Source organism: Eleginops maclovinus, chromosome 1, assembly GCF_036324505.1.
Source record: "Eleginops maclovinus isolate JMC-PN-2008 ecotype Puerto Natales chromosome 1, JC_Emac_rtc_rv5, whole genome shotgun sequence".
NCBI classification, from domain to species: Eukaryota; Metazoa; Chordata; class Actinopteri; order Perciformes; family Eleginopidae; genus Eleginops; species Eleginops maclovinus.
The window spans coordinates 7,660,854-7,676,046 of NC_086349.1; the positions used below are offsets into that span (position 1 = coordinate 7,660,854).

At 42.6% G+C, this 15,193-nt stretch overlaps 1 protein-coding gene across 2 annotated transcripts in view; it reads right to left on the reverse strand.

Moving 5' to 3' along the window:
- agrn (agrin) overlaps nucleotides 1-15,193 on the reverse strand; it is a 239,651-nt gene that overhangs the window by 54,940 nt on the left and 169,518 nt on the right. For both annotated transcript variants that reach the window (XM_063885698.1, XM_063885707.1), the window contains 4 exons: nucleotides 8,109-8,306; nucleotides 6,820-7,020; nucleotides 1,444-1,586; nucleotides 614-719 (listed from right to left, as the gene is read on the reverse strand). In XM_063885698.1, coding sequence (XP_063741768.1) covers nucleotides 614-719; nucleotides 1,444-1,586; nucleotides 6,820-7,020; nucleotides 8,109-8,306 — 648 coding nt within the window. The remainder of the gene's footprint in view (nucleotides 1-613; nucleotides 720-1,443; nucleotides 1,587-6,819; nucleotides 7,021-8,108; nucleotides 8,307-15,193) is intronic.

Below are 15,193 nucleotides of genomic sequence, written 5' to 3' on the forward strand. Positions count from 1 at the left end.
AGGGGGAATCAAACAGGCTGGAGTGATCACACCAAATCCCTCAAGTGCCTTTTTTAGCTCAACTCCCTGGCATGTGCTAGCAAAAGCTTTTCATTTAGCATAGACATGGAGAGGAGGACGGCTAACCTTTGCTACCTAATAGCCACCTGACCTGACCACTATTCCTGCCTGATAAATCTGATTCATTTACATGCGAGGGGGTTTTATATTAGAGTAAGTGAGGTATCCCGAGACAGTTTAATGGTTTAAATTGTGAGAATGTCTGGGCACGGAAAGTGAATCATTATTGCTATCGGCTCGATCCATACATGCACCCGTGAGAGAGATTGTTATCTCTGCACACTAGCCAGCCCCAGAGGAACAGTCAGTTTCCAGAAATTGGTGTTGTTAAGTCAACCAACCCTGAGGAAATTACACAATCATACACATTTAACCCTCTTCAGTTCATTTGACTATGGTTACAGTTGTCACTTTGCAGAGAGACACACAGATGTATACTCTACTGCCCCATCAATCGATGCAATGAGTGGAGAAATGTGATGACAATGAGTCTTGGTGAAGGTGCTTCTGAGCTTTGTAATGACATTAACTGTGAGTGGTGTGATGTACAAACCTGCACAGGCTCCCTGATTCTGAATCAACAAGTGCTCCTGTTTCTCACATCTGGCCTTCTTCAGCTGGCACTCGTTGCTGTAGTTCTTGCCATCCGAGCCACAGACCTACAAGAGAATCACAGCTTTAAGGTCACTTGACTTAAAAATAGACCTACAGTTTTTACTAAAGTAATTACGTTATGTTAGCATTGCCATATTTAGATCAGTGGATGACAGCTGAGAAGGAGGACAAGTATGGTTATTTTAATTTTATCGATGGTTATTTTTGGAGATTATTTGTTTAATCCTTTTGTCAGAAAGTAATGTCAAACATCAATCCCTTCAAAGATATTCCTTGTATAATGATAAAATAGCCAACATCTGTTATTTTAAAATACATAACACAACTTAGTGGTACAATCAATAGTAGAGTACTCCATCTAGGATGTTGACAGGACATATTAAGTCTCAGTACTGTCAAAAATATAATGCTAGTATTAAACGCAAACAAAAAAGCTTGTTTTTTTACACTGATATTGTTTATCTTAATTCACTTTAGGATGACTTTTTGCAACAGGGGGATTTAAACAGGATGTATAATACTGTCATAGAGTCCAGGAACCCTGAACCCAGATTTTTGACATTTATATATAATTTTTACATTTCATATTTGTACATTCTGCCAATTTCGCACCAAGAAAAGAATGTCATGTTGTTACAACAATCTGGATTGCTTTTGATACTGAAGGAAATGTGTGTGGAGACAGCTCTTTGATGTCTGATGTTTGTTAGTTCAGTTTGTCTCATTAAATGTGTTTTAATTAAGATACTATATGAGTGGCAGCCGTACCGTGTTGTGAGGCACACTCTGACAGGTGAAGTCACACACGCAGCGATCGTCCTCGGCATCCTCGTCCCATGAGCCTCCGAACATGCGACAGCGGTCCTGTTCACAGCCCTCTGCGCCTGATCCCGACCCTCCTGAGCCGCAGTCTGCATTAAAAACACACCGTAAATACACGGCGTCATTAATAAAACATACAAACACACGAGGGAGTTGCCATTTTATCGCTGCGCCAGGTATAAACAGCGTCCTACTTACATTTCTCTTTAAGTTACAGCTACATTTACACAAGAGGAACTCGCAAAGTTGGATAATTTACATTTCCCTCATGCTGGTGGTGGAGAGAGGGAACTAAAGGGGCTGCTGGTATTAAAGATAATGACCAACTGTAGTGAGAGCAAGAGATTGACTAAATAAATTAGACAAAACATCTCTGCACCACAAGCGAAGCATCCTTTTCATTTCAATTAAATCACAGACAAAAAAGAGGAGGGAATTATTAACTCCGGCTTCCAAGTGTGAGGAGAGAATTGGTGGCAAGGCCTGCTTTATGGGTGCCTGCTCCCCGATATGAGAATACAACTAATTGCAAAGTGTTCTGTAAAATCTAATTATCGCCTGAGACTTTAAAGGAAGCTGTCCCCGCTACTTTTTAACTGTGACCCTGGAAGGCCTTTTATTTGTATCAGAAGTGCACTGGATCGAAGTTAGTACGCAAAAAAAAAAGGAAGCAAGGCCACACAAAGTCCCACCATCACCAGGATTTGTGCATTCACAAAACTGTCATCACTTAACTATTGTGCAAACCTTAGCACAAGGTAGGAAAACTTTAAAACAAGGTAGGCAAGCCTTACATGAAGAGGGGGGAGGAAAATGTTACCAGCAGGGCCTTTTATGGAAAACAAATCGGGGGTTTTCTGCATAGACGTGGGAGGATCCTGCTTTTGAAGTTGCAAATTCCAGCGACAGTGGAACTCTGGAGGGAGATTAGGTGAGCACGGGGAATGAAAGCTGGAGAGAATGTCAGACGGAGTAAGGGAGGCACCCCGGGGGTGGCAGAAAGTTCATTTGAAACTAATGTGTTATTCGAAAAATGAAAAAAGGAACGCAGTTAAGCTAAAAGCTCCCAGCGTAGCCTTGGAAAAACATCAGGTAATCAACTTGTTATTTCCTCTTCCTGTCTACTTTTAGGGCTCATTCAACCCCTCGGTATTGACGCCCCTTCGTCTAATGGTGAAATCAATGTCGCCTTGATGGAAGTGCCACTTAGCATAACCCATCTTCTAAAGTAGATTATGGAGCGGGTCAGAGAGCGGGGGGCAGCTGAAGCCCCAGTTGTTCTTTGATATGGGTCATCAGCAATGGGTTGTGATGGCTCTGAGGGGTCGATACAGTGGAAGGGGCCTTCACTTCATTACGTGGAGCTTGGTGTAGAGGCTACATCCCCCTCCCCCCCGCAAACATCAGGACTTGTTAAGGACTCGCTCTGTCTCCATTTTTAAGCCAGCGCAAAGCCCCGACCATAATCCTTTTTGCTTGAATTTGCAGTGGTGGCTACTTATTGATTGCTGGTCCCATTTAAACATAACATTCTGTGACAGGGCTGATGCACGGGCTAATGGCGTTCAACTGCCAGTGGCACTACGGCAGGTATCTGAAGTTATATCAACAATAAAGTCTTCTGACTCCATGACAGATCAGAAAAAAGGAATAATGAGAACTTGCGGCATTGGTGTACTGTACAGCTACTCAGCAAGACGCAACAAAAAGAGAAATGCAGGAGCAGCCAATTCGTATTCCGCTCAGGCCTCCCTCACGGAGACGAGATAAATAAATAAAAGAGGTAAGACATTAGAACGGAATAAATAAAAGTGAAAGGCGAAGGGGGGTTCTAATTAGCTGTTGCTCTTTGATGTTCCCTGCCACCCGCGCTGCATATGAACCTTTCAATTAATACATCCCCAGCTAAGACGGCTGCATCAGCTATTCTCTCCGCACTGCCCATCCGCTCCTTTTTACTCAATCATGTCAGAAACCCGCAGTCTATTTAGCCAAGGGAGCTCTATTAGGAAGGGAGCGTCGGGGAGAAGAAAGGAAATGAATAGCGTGAGACTAACGTCCAAGCAAGACAGAGAGGTAAAAAAAACACGTTATGTGGATTTGACAGTGAAAATAATGAATAAGTGATGCCATGTGGCAATGCTGGAAAGAACAGAGGGAGGAGAACAAGAGGAGGACGAGGGTAAATAATAGAGGAGATGCAGCCTGGAGATGTTTTGGTGAACCAGATAAGTTATGTTTACATCAAGGGCTCCAGGAGCGATCGATTTTAATGGTGATACTTTGATATTATGACCCGTGTGAACTCGGACATCCATCATTGGGAACGCTGTTGGGCAAAGATCGAAAATGACACCGGTCTTTTGCTGAAGGATCAGTGTGGCGCCATTTGCCTTTGTTTTCCCTCCATCTATCAGTCCTTGCTCTGTGACGGATGTGACAGCGTGTTAGTCCAAATAAAGTCCCGCGAGATTGAGAGGGATGGGACGTCACGCCCCGGCACAACAAAAAGGGATGGCCTGTTTGGAGATGGCAGCGGGATGGAAGAAGTTTTGTTGCCTCAACAGAAGGTTACGAGCCCAGTGATGGATGGACCACAAGGGAACAAATCCGCTGATCTCACTCGATGAGCACTTTTCCCACCAAGTTGTCCACTTTGCTTCCTTTTCACCGCCCTTTCCTGTCTTCCGGACCTTTTATTGATCTGTATGTGCAATGTGAGGAGCAAGGGGGTGCACCACTGTGCGGATCTTTGCTCATAATCTTGTTTATTAAATGTCTATTCATTTTTTATTTATTTTTTAAAAGAGCCCTTCCTCCCCCATTTGTGATGCACTACTCTCAGTTGCCACTTTGTCATTGTCGGGAAAGGAAGCTGAGGCCAGGCCTACCCGGGTGTGAAATTAAACAGGTGATACATTTCCTTGTATGGCCAACAGTGGGAACACTGTCATTTTTCATTACTGTTAAACTAAAGGCGGAAGAAAACAACTTCCATTTTTTTAATGCTCTGTGCCCAACCCCCCCTCCCCGACAAGACTAATGAGGATGGTTTTTAAGTCTAGTCTGCGTAAGGGAATAAATCTCATGCTCACTTCCTCTTCAGGCTTATCTTAGGTATGAAGTATTGAGCTGGAGGTTGTGCACACAGGTGATGTAGAGCTCTGCTGCTGTCTACAAAGGAGCCAGGAAATACAGTCTTTGGTCTTATTTATTGTAACTGACTGCTGTATTACACTGTATATAATCCTAGTTTGGCCAAAACCTACCATCCATACACCTGGGGTGGTCATACATACTGTATATCCTGTCTTACAGTAGCCAGAGAGAAGCTTCCTACAGATATTTGGAGAAGGAAAAACAGTGACTTGGTTTTGATCGTTTTACAAATCACAGCAGACTTCCTGTGGAGGGTCTGGGGCAGATTTGAGGGGGGCTGAAAGGACCGGGGATAGTGCCTTCACCCTTAGGGGGAAATATGTCGATTGCACACAATCCCATCTCCACCGTCATCTGTGAAAGCATCAATGCCCCCTTTGTCGAGAGGCACAATTTTGATGGAGAAGAGTGCAAAATAGAGAGACTTGAGTGGGTGGGATGGCACGGCGGGGAGCAACGAGGGAACAAAAAGAGAAAAAAAAAAGATTCTTTTGTGTAAGCCTGATGGTTTTCTCTGAATCAAAATGAGCAACTGATGAAAAAAAAGACAATGTGCAGACACAGTATGAGAAAGAGAGAATAAAATATGAAAAATACATGCGCCAGAAGCAAAGCAATGCCCTTGGGAGGCAAAAGAGACAACCAGCAGAGAGTATGTAGACTTACAAGGGTGTCAGTTGGGACAGTGAGTTTCTGTACACACATTTTTCATGCTTCAAATACAAAAAAGGTCACTCGTCTCAGTCAATGAAATTATGTTAAATCGACCACAAGATTTGGCGGCAGGATTCGCATCACATGCTCAGGGCCAAAATTGGACAACGTCAGAGAAAGAAAAAGAAAGTAACACCGCTGGCGAGCAATCAAAAGGAAGAGGATTCCTCTCATCTCTATTTGCTCTGTCCTCCATCCATCCCCTCTTTTATTCTCCCCAGACGTCCCCCCCCCCCCGCTGGCAGGTGTAATCTGCTCCCCTTCACACCTTGTCGGAGGAAGAGTATGTTGGCGTCTGTCTGACAACCAGAGGATGGCATGTTGCTCCCTCCAGAGTTGTCCCCTAGACGGACCCTAGTGAAAGGGGCTGTGATACCCTGCCTTGGTCTGTCAGCGCTTATCAAGATATGATTTGCACGCTGACTTAGATCTACTTTATTCAGAATGTGGAGGAACGACGGAGCTAGACATCAGGGACACTCACATTAAGGGCCATTGGTCACACACTTTAAAGCATAATTGGATTGAAAAGGCTTGATAACATGCTTGTAAATTCTCTAAATTCTCAAATTAAATTATACAAACAACTAAAACATGGGCTTTATCTAAAGCAGAGGGAAATGACTTGGCTGGACTGGCAAATATCGAGTAAAATGTTCATGTGTTCAATTTTCTCTTTTAAAACAAAAACACTGTTTTTGAATGATATACTTCAACAGGGTTACCAGCGCTACCCCACCTTTAAGAGGTTTATTACTGTTATAATAATAATATATATATTTTTTATATAGCAAATTGTGCAAGGCCGGATTCAAACCCCGGGTCCTCGGCACACAGAGTCTAATGTCTTATACAGATAGGCTTTTAACATCTGTGTAAGAAGAGTTTCACCGATGGTAGCTTTGAGTAAAAGTATGAACATCAACATTTATTTTTCTATTTAGTACAAATGTGCCTAGTTAATCAAGGCACAATTATAAGATGCAGTCAAGGAAACAGGGAGGCTTGTTACTAAGATGTGATAAAATATAATAAAAATAGCGTACATAACATTAAGAACTTTCCTCTAAAATGAGCCTGGCTCTACCTGCAGGTGAAATAATTGAAAACCATTTGACAATTTTCTGTAACAGGGGCAATGAAGTGAAAAGACGCACTTCTAAAAAACAAACACGACCATTAAAATGCACCGCTGACCTGAACTTAATCACCCAGAATTCATTTCTGTAGCTGTAATAGGTTTTTCGTTGATGGACACGCGGTATGATTTTCCCTGCATGGTTTTCTGTTTAAGCCTGCTTGCATGCTGCTGGTGGCACAAAAAAACCATTATGTTTAATTCAACAGATGACTGGATACCGTACGACAGGTCAGTTGATAAAGATAATTGCACCCTTTCAAAAGCCAATCGTTTAACATGATCACGCCATTTTAAAGTCCATTTCCTACCTTCGTCGCAGCTGCCGGGCTTCGCCGCATCGATCTTCCTCTTCTGCATGCAGGAGGCGGTGCGGAGTTCACACTCGTTGTTGTAGGTGGTGCCGTCGCTCCCGCACACCGGGGAAAAGGCCTCGCCCGAGCACTGCGGGCACTCACACAAGTTTTGGACGCAGCGGCCCCCCCAGGCACACACGGTGCTGCCGCATGTTTCTAAATCAGAGAGGGAAGGGTCAATGGGTTGTTTCGAAGGATTTCAATCACACAAGACCTTTAAACGCACCTCTGGATTAATGATTTCTGTCGTCTTTATCTAATTACCATGCATGGCATTTTCTCTCGTAATATATCCCTCTCTTGAAACTGACACACATGTTAGCTTATTAATTCTCCATCTGGCCAGGTTTGTTGGGATATGATCTGCCTGCCTGCGGCTGAATGAGGTTCCTTCAGGGCCCCACTTTTATTTTTGATATTCATATTTTATTTAAAGCTGCAGAAAAATAACTCCCACCGTCTTAATGTATGCTACCTTTGCATATCAACCATTTTTTCTAAACTTCTACATTTGCAGAGAATTATCCATAGTTGTCCTTTTCTCATCAAAACAATAATTAATAAGTAATGTATGTTTCTGTTCAACCGTGCCTCCTTATCCTTCTCCCTCCCTGTTAATCTGTCATATTCTTGTTGTACTTCCTTTTTTGTATTTTCCTGGATCATTACATTTGTTTATTTTTTCAACATAATTCTATATTTGCTCCTTCTACATCTAAATTCTTCTTACAGTGTTTATGAATATACTATTTTAAAGCAAATTCCTTGTATGCATTATCCTACTTGGCAATACAGTGGTGCAGGAATGAATCCTAAAACCCAGACATAAGTTAGCATTTTACAACTTCCAATATCCTCGTCTTGAAATTAGTGTTTGTTGAAAGTGTTTTTTTGGTTATACCTGAAATAAGGTATAAAATACCTTACACTACACAATAATGAAGTGGTTATCACAAGCTTAGGGGATGTAATTTAATGTTAGCCCAACATTAGCTCTTCACTTCTGTAGATGCATTTACACTTCAGGAATCACAAGTTGGTGGTAATTTGTGTATAATATTCTGCTGAACAAAACTTGCTGAACACGACTTATTTTCTACAATATTCCAAAATCCATTAGACAAAGGAGCCATTGTGATTCTACCTTCCGAGTCGGCCTACAAAAAGACGCCATCACTGTACATATATAAACCTGCTTCTGATTCTGAGGACACGCGCTGTATAAATGTATGTATGCTACTTACTGCACTCGCCCTGGCTGACCACTCGCAGGTCCATCTGTCGTTTGCAGGCCCGCACGTGCAGCTCACACTCGCTGTTGTAGGTGCTGCCGTCGCTGCCACACACAGGCTGGTGGGACTCAACACACTCCGACGCGCACACACACTGCCCGCTCTGGGCATCGCAGATTGCCCCGAAAGAGCAGTTTGCACAAGACTCATCTAGATGGAGATAAAGTAAAGGTGGAAGGCTCAGTGGGTGTGTTTGTGTGTGTGTTTCAGTGTGTTTTGTGGCCAGTTTCTTGCAAGTTAATGCAGTTAATCTGCAAACACAAATTGCAGTGAACTGATCTTCCTTTTTAATAAATACACATCACTTGTTTTTAATATTTTTACTGTACATATTCACAATTACTCTCATGGTTATAGGCAGAACATTTATTTGTAAGCACTTTTGTGGTCAACACAAAAGCAACTTCTATTAAAATAGTGTTATTGCGGTATAAAGACAGAAGTAACATGCTGCTAACAGTGGCAGAAATCATATATTGACACCTAATTTTGATGTGTTTTCACATTCACAGTGTAAACAACAGCCTTTAAACAACTGATTGGTGAAAATGAGTTGTTGTCTTTCTTGACATGTTGTGTTTCTGACAGCAGATGTAGTGCTTAATGATGCAGGGATAGGAGAAGTGCAGAGATGCAAAGTTTCCATACTGAGGGGTGAATTCACAAAAATGGAATGTGGCCACTGATGAAACATTGAAATGTGCATCATTTGCAACTGCTATCTGCCCCATATCACGGAATAAATACAAACGATATTGCGCTAATGACGTTACAGGGCATAAACACCCACTAAGTTTTGAGTGCAAATTGCCTTCTATTTGAGTTTATGTGTTTATAAAATTCTATTCTATTAATAGTATTTTCAAAAATGACAGGTAGAGCTGCCTTTTCATTTATTTCCATGACACAACTGTGTGCATTCTGTCACTGGATCAGGAAATAAATGAGTTTGAGCTATATCGCCTGGCTACAACAAAATCTGCCATGCCATGTGGATTGGACAGCTTTTGCAAATATACAAAAGGTGTCCATTTCTCACTATTTTACCTAATTTAAATAAGTGCAAATAGCTATGATTGAGAATGACAATGAATTAATTATTTTTCTCTAATTTGTGCAGCTCACGCATCCGCCAAATCTTCACAATATTTTTGTGAACTGGGTCCTCCATGTAGAATGGATGTAACACTTTGTTGGAGTCCTCCCGAGACAGATTGAATTGATTTGAAATACTTTGGAAAGGCACACACCTGTCTATTAAAATGTGTCACGGTTCAGATGCATGTGTGCACTCAAACACGAGCCATGAAATTCAAAAGAACTGTCCGCAGATAGAATTCAACCGGGGCATAGATCTGAAGGGGGAAACAAATGCTGAGAGATTCCAAGAAGCACAGTGGGCTCCATCACTGAAGACATTTTGGAACCACCCAAAACTTCCCTGTCTTAGCTGACAGTAAATAACCGAACACAAGAAGCTTCAGGCATTCCGCAAAAATAGTAGAGGCTGGCAGAAGGACAACTGTCTTTTCAGCACTCCATCAATCAGGTCATTACAGGAGAAAAGAGTCCGAACAGGAGCTAGTTCAGAGAAAAAAGCCAGCCAAGCAGGAGTTTGCCAATCGACACTTAGAGGACTCTGAAAGCATGATGGAAAAGATTCTCTGGTCTGATGGGAGAAGAATTGAACTCTTTGGCTTGAATGCCATTCCTGTATATCTAGTGACAGCCAGGTAGTGCTCATCACCACGACAGCACTGTCCTCTGGGGGAATTCTGAGCAGCAGGTACTGCAATACCTGTGCGGAGTCAGAAAATGCACAGTTTCCGAGTCATACTCATACGTTGGCCGACAAGTGCAAACTCACCTAGAAACCTTTCCATTATTAGAAAAGCGCTGCAGTTTCAAAAACGAAGCTAAATAAAGAAACTCAATGTGTACCAAAACACAGGCAAATTCACCAACGGCACACTACGGAAACAAGGACACTAAAAAGTGATGCACACAGCTGGGAGGTATAATACAGTTGGATAAGTGTCACTAGAAAGTGACCTAAAATGAACGTTTTGTTAGCTTATTTTAACAATGTGATCGCATGATACCTTACAATATTATTGCAGATCGGTAGTAAGTAAGCTAGCTAACGTAGCTATGCTAGTCATTTCAAATATACTGACAATTTCTGCCAACAGTTACAGTTGTATTACTAATACAAATGTATTGTCCCTGTATGCCAACAAGTGCCGGTCTTCATTTGGTGTCGTTTTTCGGTTTCAGCCTTTTTCTTATCTTCCTTATCTTAAGCTGGTGAAGATGTTTCTTCATTTAAATGTGTTTTGGCAGATTTGTGTCTTTTTATTTGCATCATTTTTTAAACTGCTGCAAGTCTCTCTGCCATGTTACGTTCCTCCCTTTGGAAAGTTGCTGTAAATATGCCACTTTCCCACCACACTTATCTGATATCTGTATTTTCTTGCCAAAACAAGCTCAGAGAGCTTACAGGTTGGAGGATTCATTCAGACCATCTCATTGAGGAATGATCTGCTTCTGAAGTGTTTCCCTGAGGAAACAGCAAGGCAGGATTGGACATGTTCAGGATATTGACTGATGTCGCATGGGGGCCGGGAAACAAATGAGAAGGCAAATGCGAGGCCTCGTAAGCAGCAGACAGGGGCTAGCAGTATTAAGCACCTATCCCTCTGACACCAATTACACCTGGAGGATTGCGTTAGCCCGGCTCGCTATCACATTCAATTAGGGGCAGGCTAATAACCGCTGCTGATTTCACACTAATTGAGAGAGGCGAGGCTGGCCGCTGGAACTCTCTTTCCACATTATTAATCTGTTTATTACTCTTTGAGAGTCTTTTACTGCCTCTCCATCTCGTGCTGGCATCCACTCTCCTCTTCGAATAGAAGCCTAGACTGAGAACTGGACCAACAGTATGTTGCCCATAGGAGCAATATATTCCTATATTTGTAAAATGACACATTTATTCTTACACATTGCATGAGAACAGCATGCAGAAACTTTTTCTTTTGGTTAAAACAACATGTGTTTCTAGGTGTTTGTGTTTTCCATTTTCAACCTCCCCCTGTAAAATAAATAAATAAATAAACATAACATAAAAATGGGAGGTGTTGTGGCTCCTCTCTGTGGCTGTAGCAGCTATACATCAGGAAGTAGCGGTGCCGAGTGTTGCCTGTTATCAGGCCCTGTGTCCTGATAGCAACCTCGCTCCTTTATCTGCTCCTGCCCCTTGCACCTGGCTCTCCGCACCGCCTGATCCCCCAGACAACAGCGCAAACACACAGAAAAGGAGAGGAGTTGGAGTTCAAAGCGAAAAGCAGAGGGGAGAATTGTCACCATTACTGGCAGTGTTAAAATGTCCATTTCGTGTCATCTCAGATTAAGTGATCTACAAGTCTGTCAGCATTTAATCTGAGTGAAAAAAGTCAATTACTTCTTCAGAACTTCACGAGCATGAAATGATCAGACTTTAAGGTAAAAAGTCTGGCAGGCAGGGCATCACGATGGGTTCTAATGTGCTCATCTCATTTGAATTTACTTTCATGTTCACCAATGCACAAATCTCTCCAGCCAGTAAAATGTACAGTACAACTCAGTGTGACTGAGATCAAAGTTAGATATTTTAAGACCTTCTTATGCTAAGAGTAATGAAATATAATACACACTGAATCCAAAGCACCTGATTCAGTCCGGATGCACCAAATGGGACATGTCTCGGGCCATTAAATGGCGTCTGGATTCTGACTCTGCGATGAAGATCAGCTATAAGCAGCTATAAGCTAAAAAAACTGGTGGCCAGACAATAAAAGATGGGAGAATATTTGTGCGCGATCCATAACAAAAAGAGCCTTTATTATGCTCATTTTTAGGTTCATATTTGTATTTGTTGCCTCTTCTGTGACCTCTTATGTACATGCTTTAATATTCAAAAAGCTCTTTAATTTTCTCATACTGCCTGTGCTGCACAGCACCTCTTCTGTTGCACCTCACTTAGAGATATCCTGCTCCAGTCTATCATTTACGCTAGCCAATATCTGGATGAGTGTTACGTCGTGATGTATCTATGTCGCAGAAGTAAACAAAGGACTACTATCGGTCACTCCTTGATGATAGGATGATACAAAGGTACTGTATATTAGAGGTCCTCTATTACACGGAATGCACTTTTTGATGTCTTTTATACACAAAAATGTGTCCCTGGTGTGTAAGGTGACTCACAAAGTGTCAGAAAATACAACCCTCTCTCTTTTCCTCCTTACCCACATCTCTAAAAAAGGGGATACAAACCAGCTGTGACACGTCCCAACCTATCGTCCCCAATATAGAGTCCTGAGCTGAATCCCCTCGTGCAGCTCCTCTGTGTGTCTGTGTATTCAGCAGGATGTCTGCAGGAGGGACTTAGAGTTGATGTATATATAATACATAAAATGTCACTGTTCTAGTGGTAAACACTGAGAAGTGTTTCAGAAATAATGCTGGATGTGGTTTGGAACATAATATGGGGTTTAATCATGGCAGCGTTTAGCTGAGTATTTTCTCCCGATACAAAACGTTCACGGAGGAGAGAAAGCTGCATGCTGCTGCAAAGGGGCGTGGCCAACTTCAGCTCAGCTCAAATTTAAAGCGACAGTCACAGAATCAGCACTTCAGGAACAGGGCTGAAATAGAGGGGGATGAGGCATGCTACAATGGGGGATCTGTTTGGTATTTTGAGCAAAACACTTCACAGACATAGATATTGTCTTACATTATATTGTTCAAATATAGCATAATAGGAGACCTTTAACATCAATTCTCTTTTCACTTCTCCGCATGAGTCCCCTTGAAGTCCCCTTGACAAAAGTTGCTAATGTTTGTTGTTGCTCTGTGACAGCTTTTGTTAGTGAGAGTGAGAAATACTAGGTTGGGATGAAAAGAGGCCTTGAAAGCATGAAGGATTGAGTCATTGAGGAGGTGAAAAAAAAAACAAAGACCCTCCAGCTTTGCAGCATTTTGTTGATATCCTCACTGGGGAACAACCTGAAATTGTGGCTGAGGGGGTCTGGGCGGAGAGTTTTCTCAGTATTAAGCAGAAAGGAGTAGGCTAGTTTGTGTTTTGAAGGATTCTGAACATGCCCGGGTGATAACAACACCCCTGTCGATGCCTGCCCGGCCACTACACTATTAACTTTGCCCCCCTACTTGCTCTGCTTCTTCTTATCTTATTCGCCTCTACCTACCCCCCACCCCTTCCGGCACTTATTACTTTCCCCTCCCTCTTTCCTTACCGCTCTCACGCTGCTGTTATGATCTATATTTATTTCTCAACGGTGTATATCATTTCAAACACCTGTGGGAGAAAAGAAAGGGGTGAATTTGTTTCCTTTTCTTAAATGATCCCGGCGGCTCTGCCCTCATGTTTGGGTAAAGCCGTATGAATGGACCCTTTTTCCAAGGCTTCTGATATCAAGCTGAGGGGGTCTATTAACCGAGCGCACCCTACTGCCTGACCATCCAACAAGGTCATCCTGCCACTCAAATGCGGGAGGAGGAAAGAATCTGAGAATAATAACAAATCTTACTCATATCGCTATCAGGTTTGCACCTGAGCCATACAGATAACCGCTATTTTTCCAGCCCGCAGCGAAGGAAATGAAATTACGGCTTTGCCCATGAGAAGCTGTGGAAAGCTACACACACATGCCAAGTTATCAGTGCACCTCCAACCTGTTAAACCCTTGCTGCCCTCACCTGCCTCCCTTAAGCTCCTACTATTGGGTTTGGAAGCTAAATAAATCAGACAACTTGCATTTGGATGAAAGTTACAAAACAAGTAATGCAAATAAAACCATTTTAATGGCTATTTTAGAAAATACCTAAAATAATTGCAGAATTACCAAATAAGGCATATAACTATTGAAAACAAGGATAGATCAAGAAATAAACCCAGACAATGCCATTTCTGAGGGTGGGGGTTACTCAAAAACCTCTGAAAAATATATTAAATTTTTGCATTATTCTGATGCTCATGCTTCAACTTTAATTCAGATACTTCCAACAGCACCTGAAGGCATATGCTTCTTCCCTCTCTCTCCCTTTCTGCTCCATAAACATGTATACTATATTACTTGGGGTGAATAGCCTGTGATAATTAGGTGAGATAATAGCTTAAGTCAGTCAGGTGTTATGGTGCTGAATGAGGCCGAGTAAAGCTGTGCAAACAGCCCAGAAATAACCCCCATTATCATTGCCATCATTCCTCGGCTGGCTCCCGCCTGGCAAGCCAATGCCTCAGCGTTTTTATGGCACCATTGCGCTGACGCAGGCCTGCTTACTAGGGCAGCCAAGCACCTATCTATAGTGCTGGATAACAGACAGGGCCCCTCCGCTCCGCCAACTCGTTTTGCTTCCCGCTTTTTAAAATAAAGACTATTCATTACTGCCGTGGGACCAGGGCCGACAGACCTGCCGTCTACCTGTGCGGTGACGCACCAAATTGAGTCTGCCCACCGACCAAACACTGCGTTCGCTCCATTTCCTGTTGGCATACATCCTTGCGCTGGATTTCAATTTAGTGGAGGCTGGTAGGGGGAAGATGACAGATGCAACGTGCGGGCAGGCAGAGAGGGAGCGCAGGGGCGATCCAACAACTAACCCTGTCATCTTCTCAGAACAGAAACTCAAACCACTATTCTTTTAAAAAAACACAATAGCCTGTGTAAACAAACGCGAGCTATAAACCGCACATTTGAAGACAAACCAGAAGGGTGCCATTTTATATCACACTAAGTTATGACCATTCAGCTAACTGCTCAGCTCCTCAGCAAGTATAACGCCGCAGAGGCCAAAGCATTTTTATAGTTATGGTCTGCAAAATATGCAGGAAGAAACAAAAAGGCTATTGTAGGAAAAAGAGTGAATGAGGTAACATAGAGAGGCAGGCCAAGGGGCTAATAACCGCTGTGCTCTGCCCAGTGTGTGTGAAAAGCAAAGAGCTGGATGGTAGACAAGGAGAAATACTCATTCAC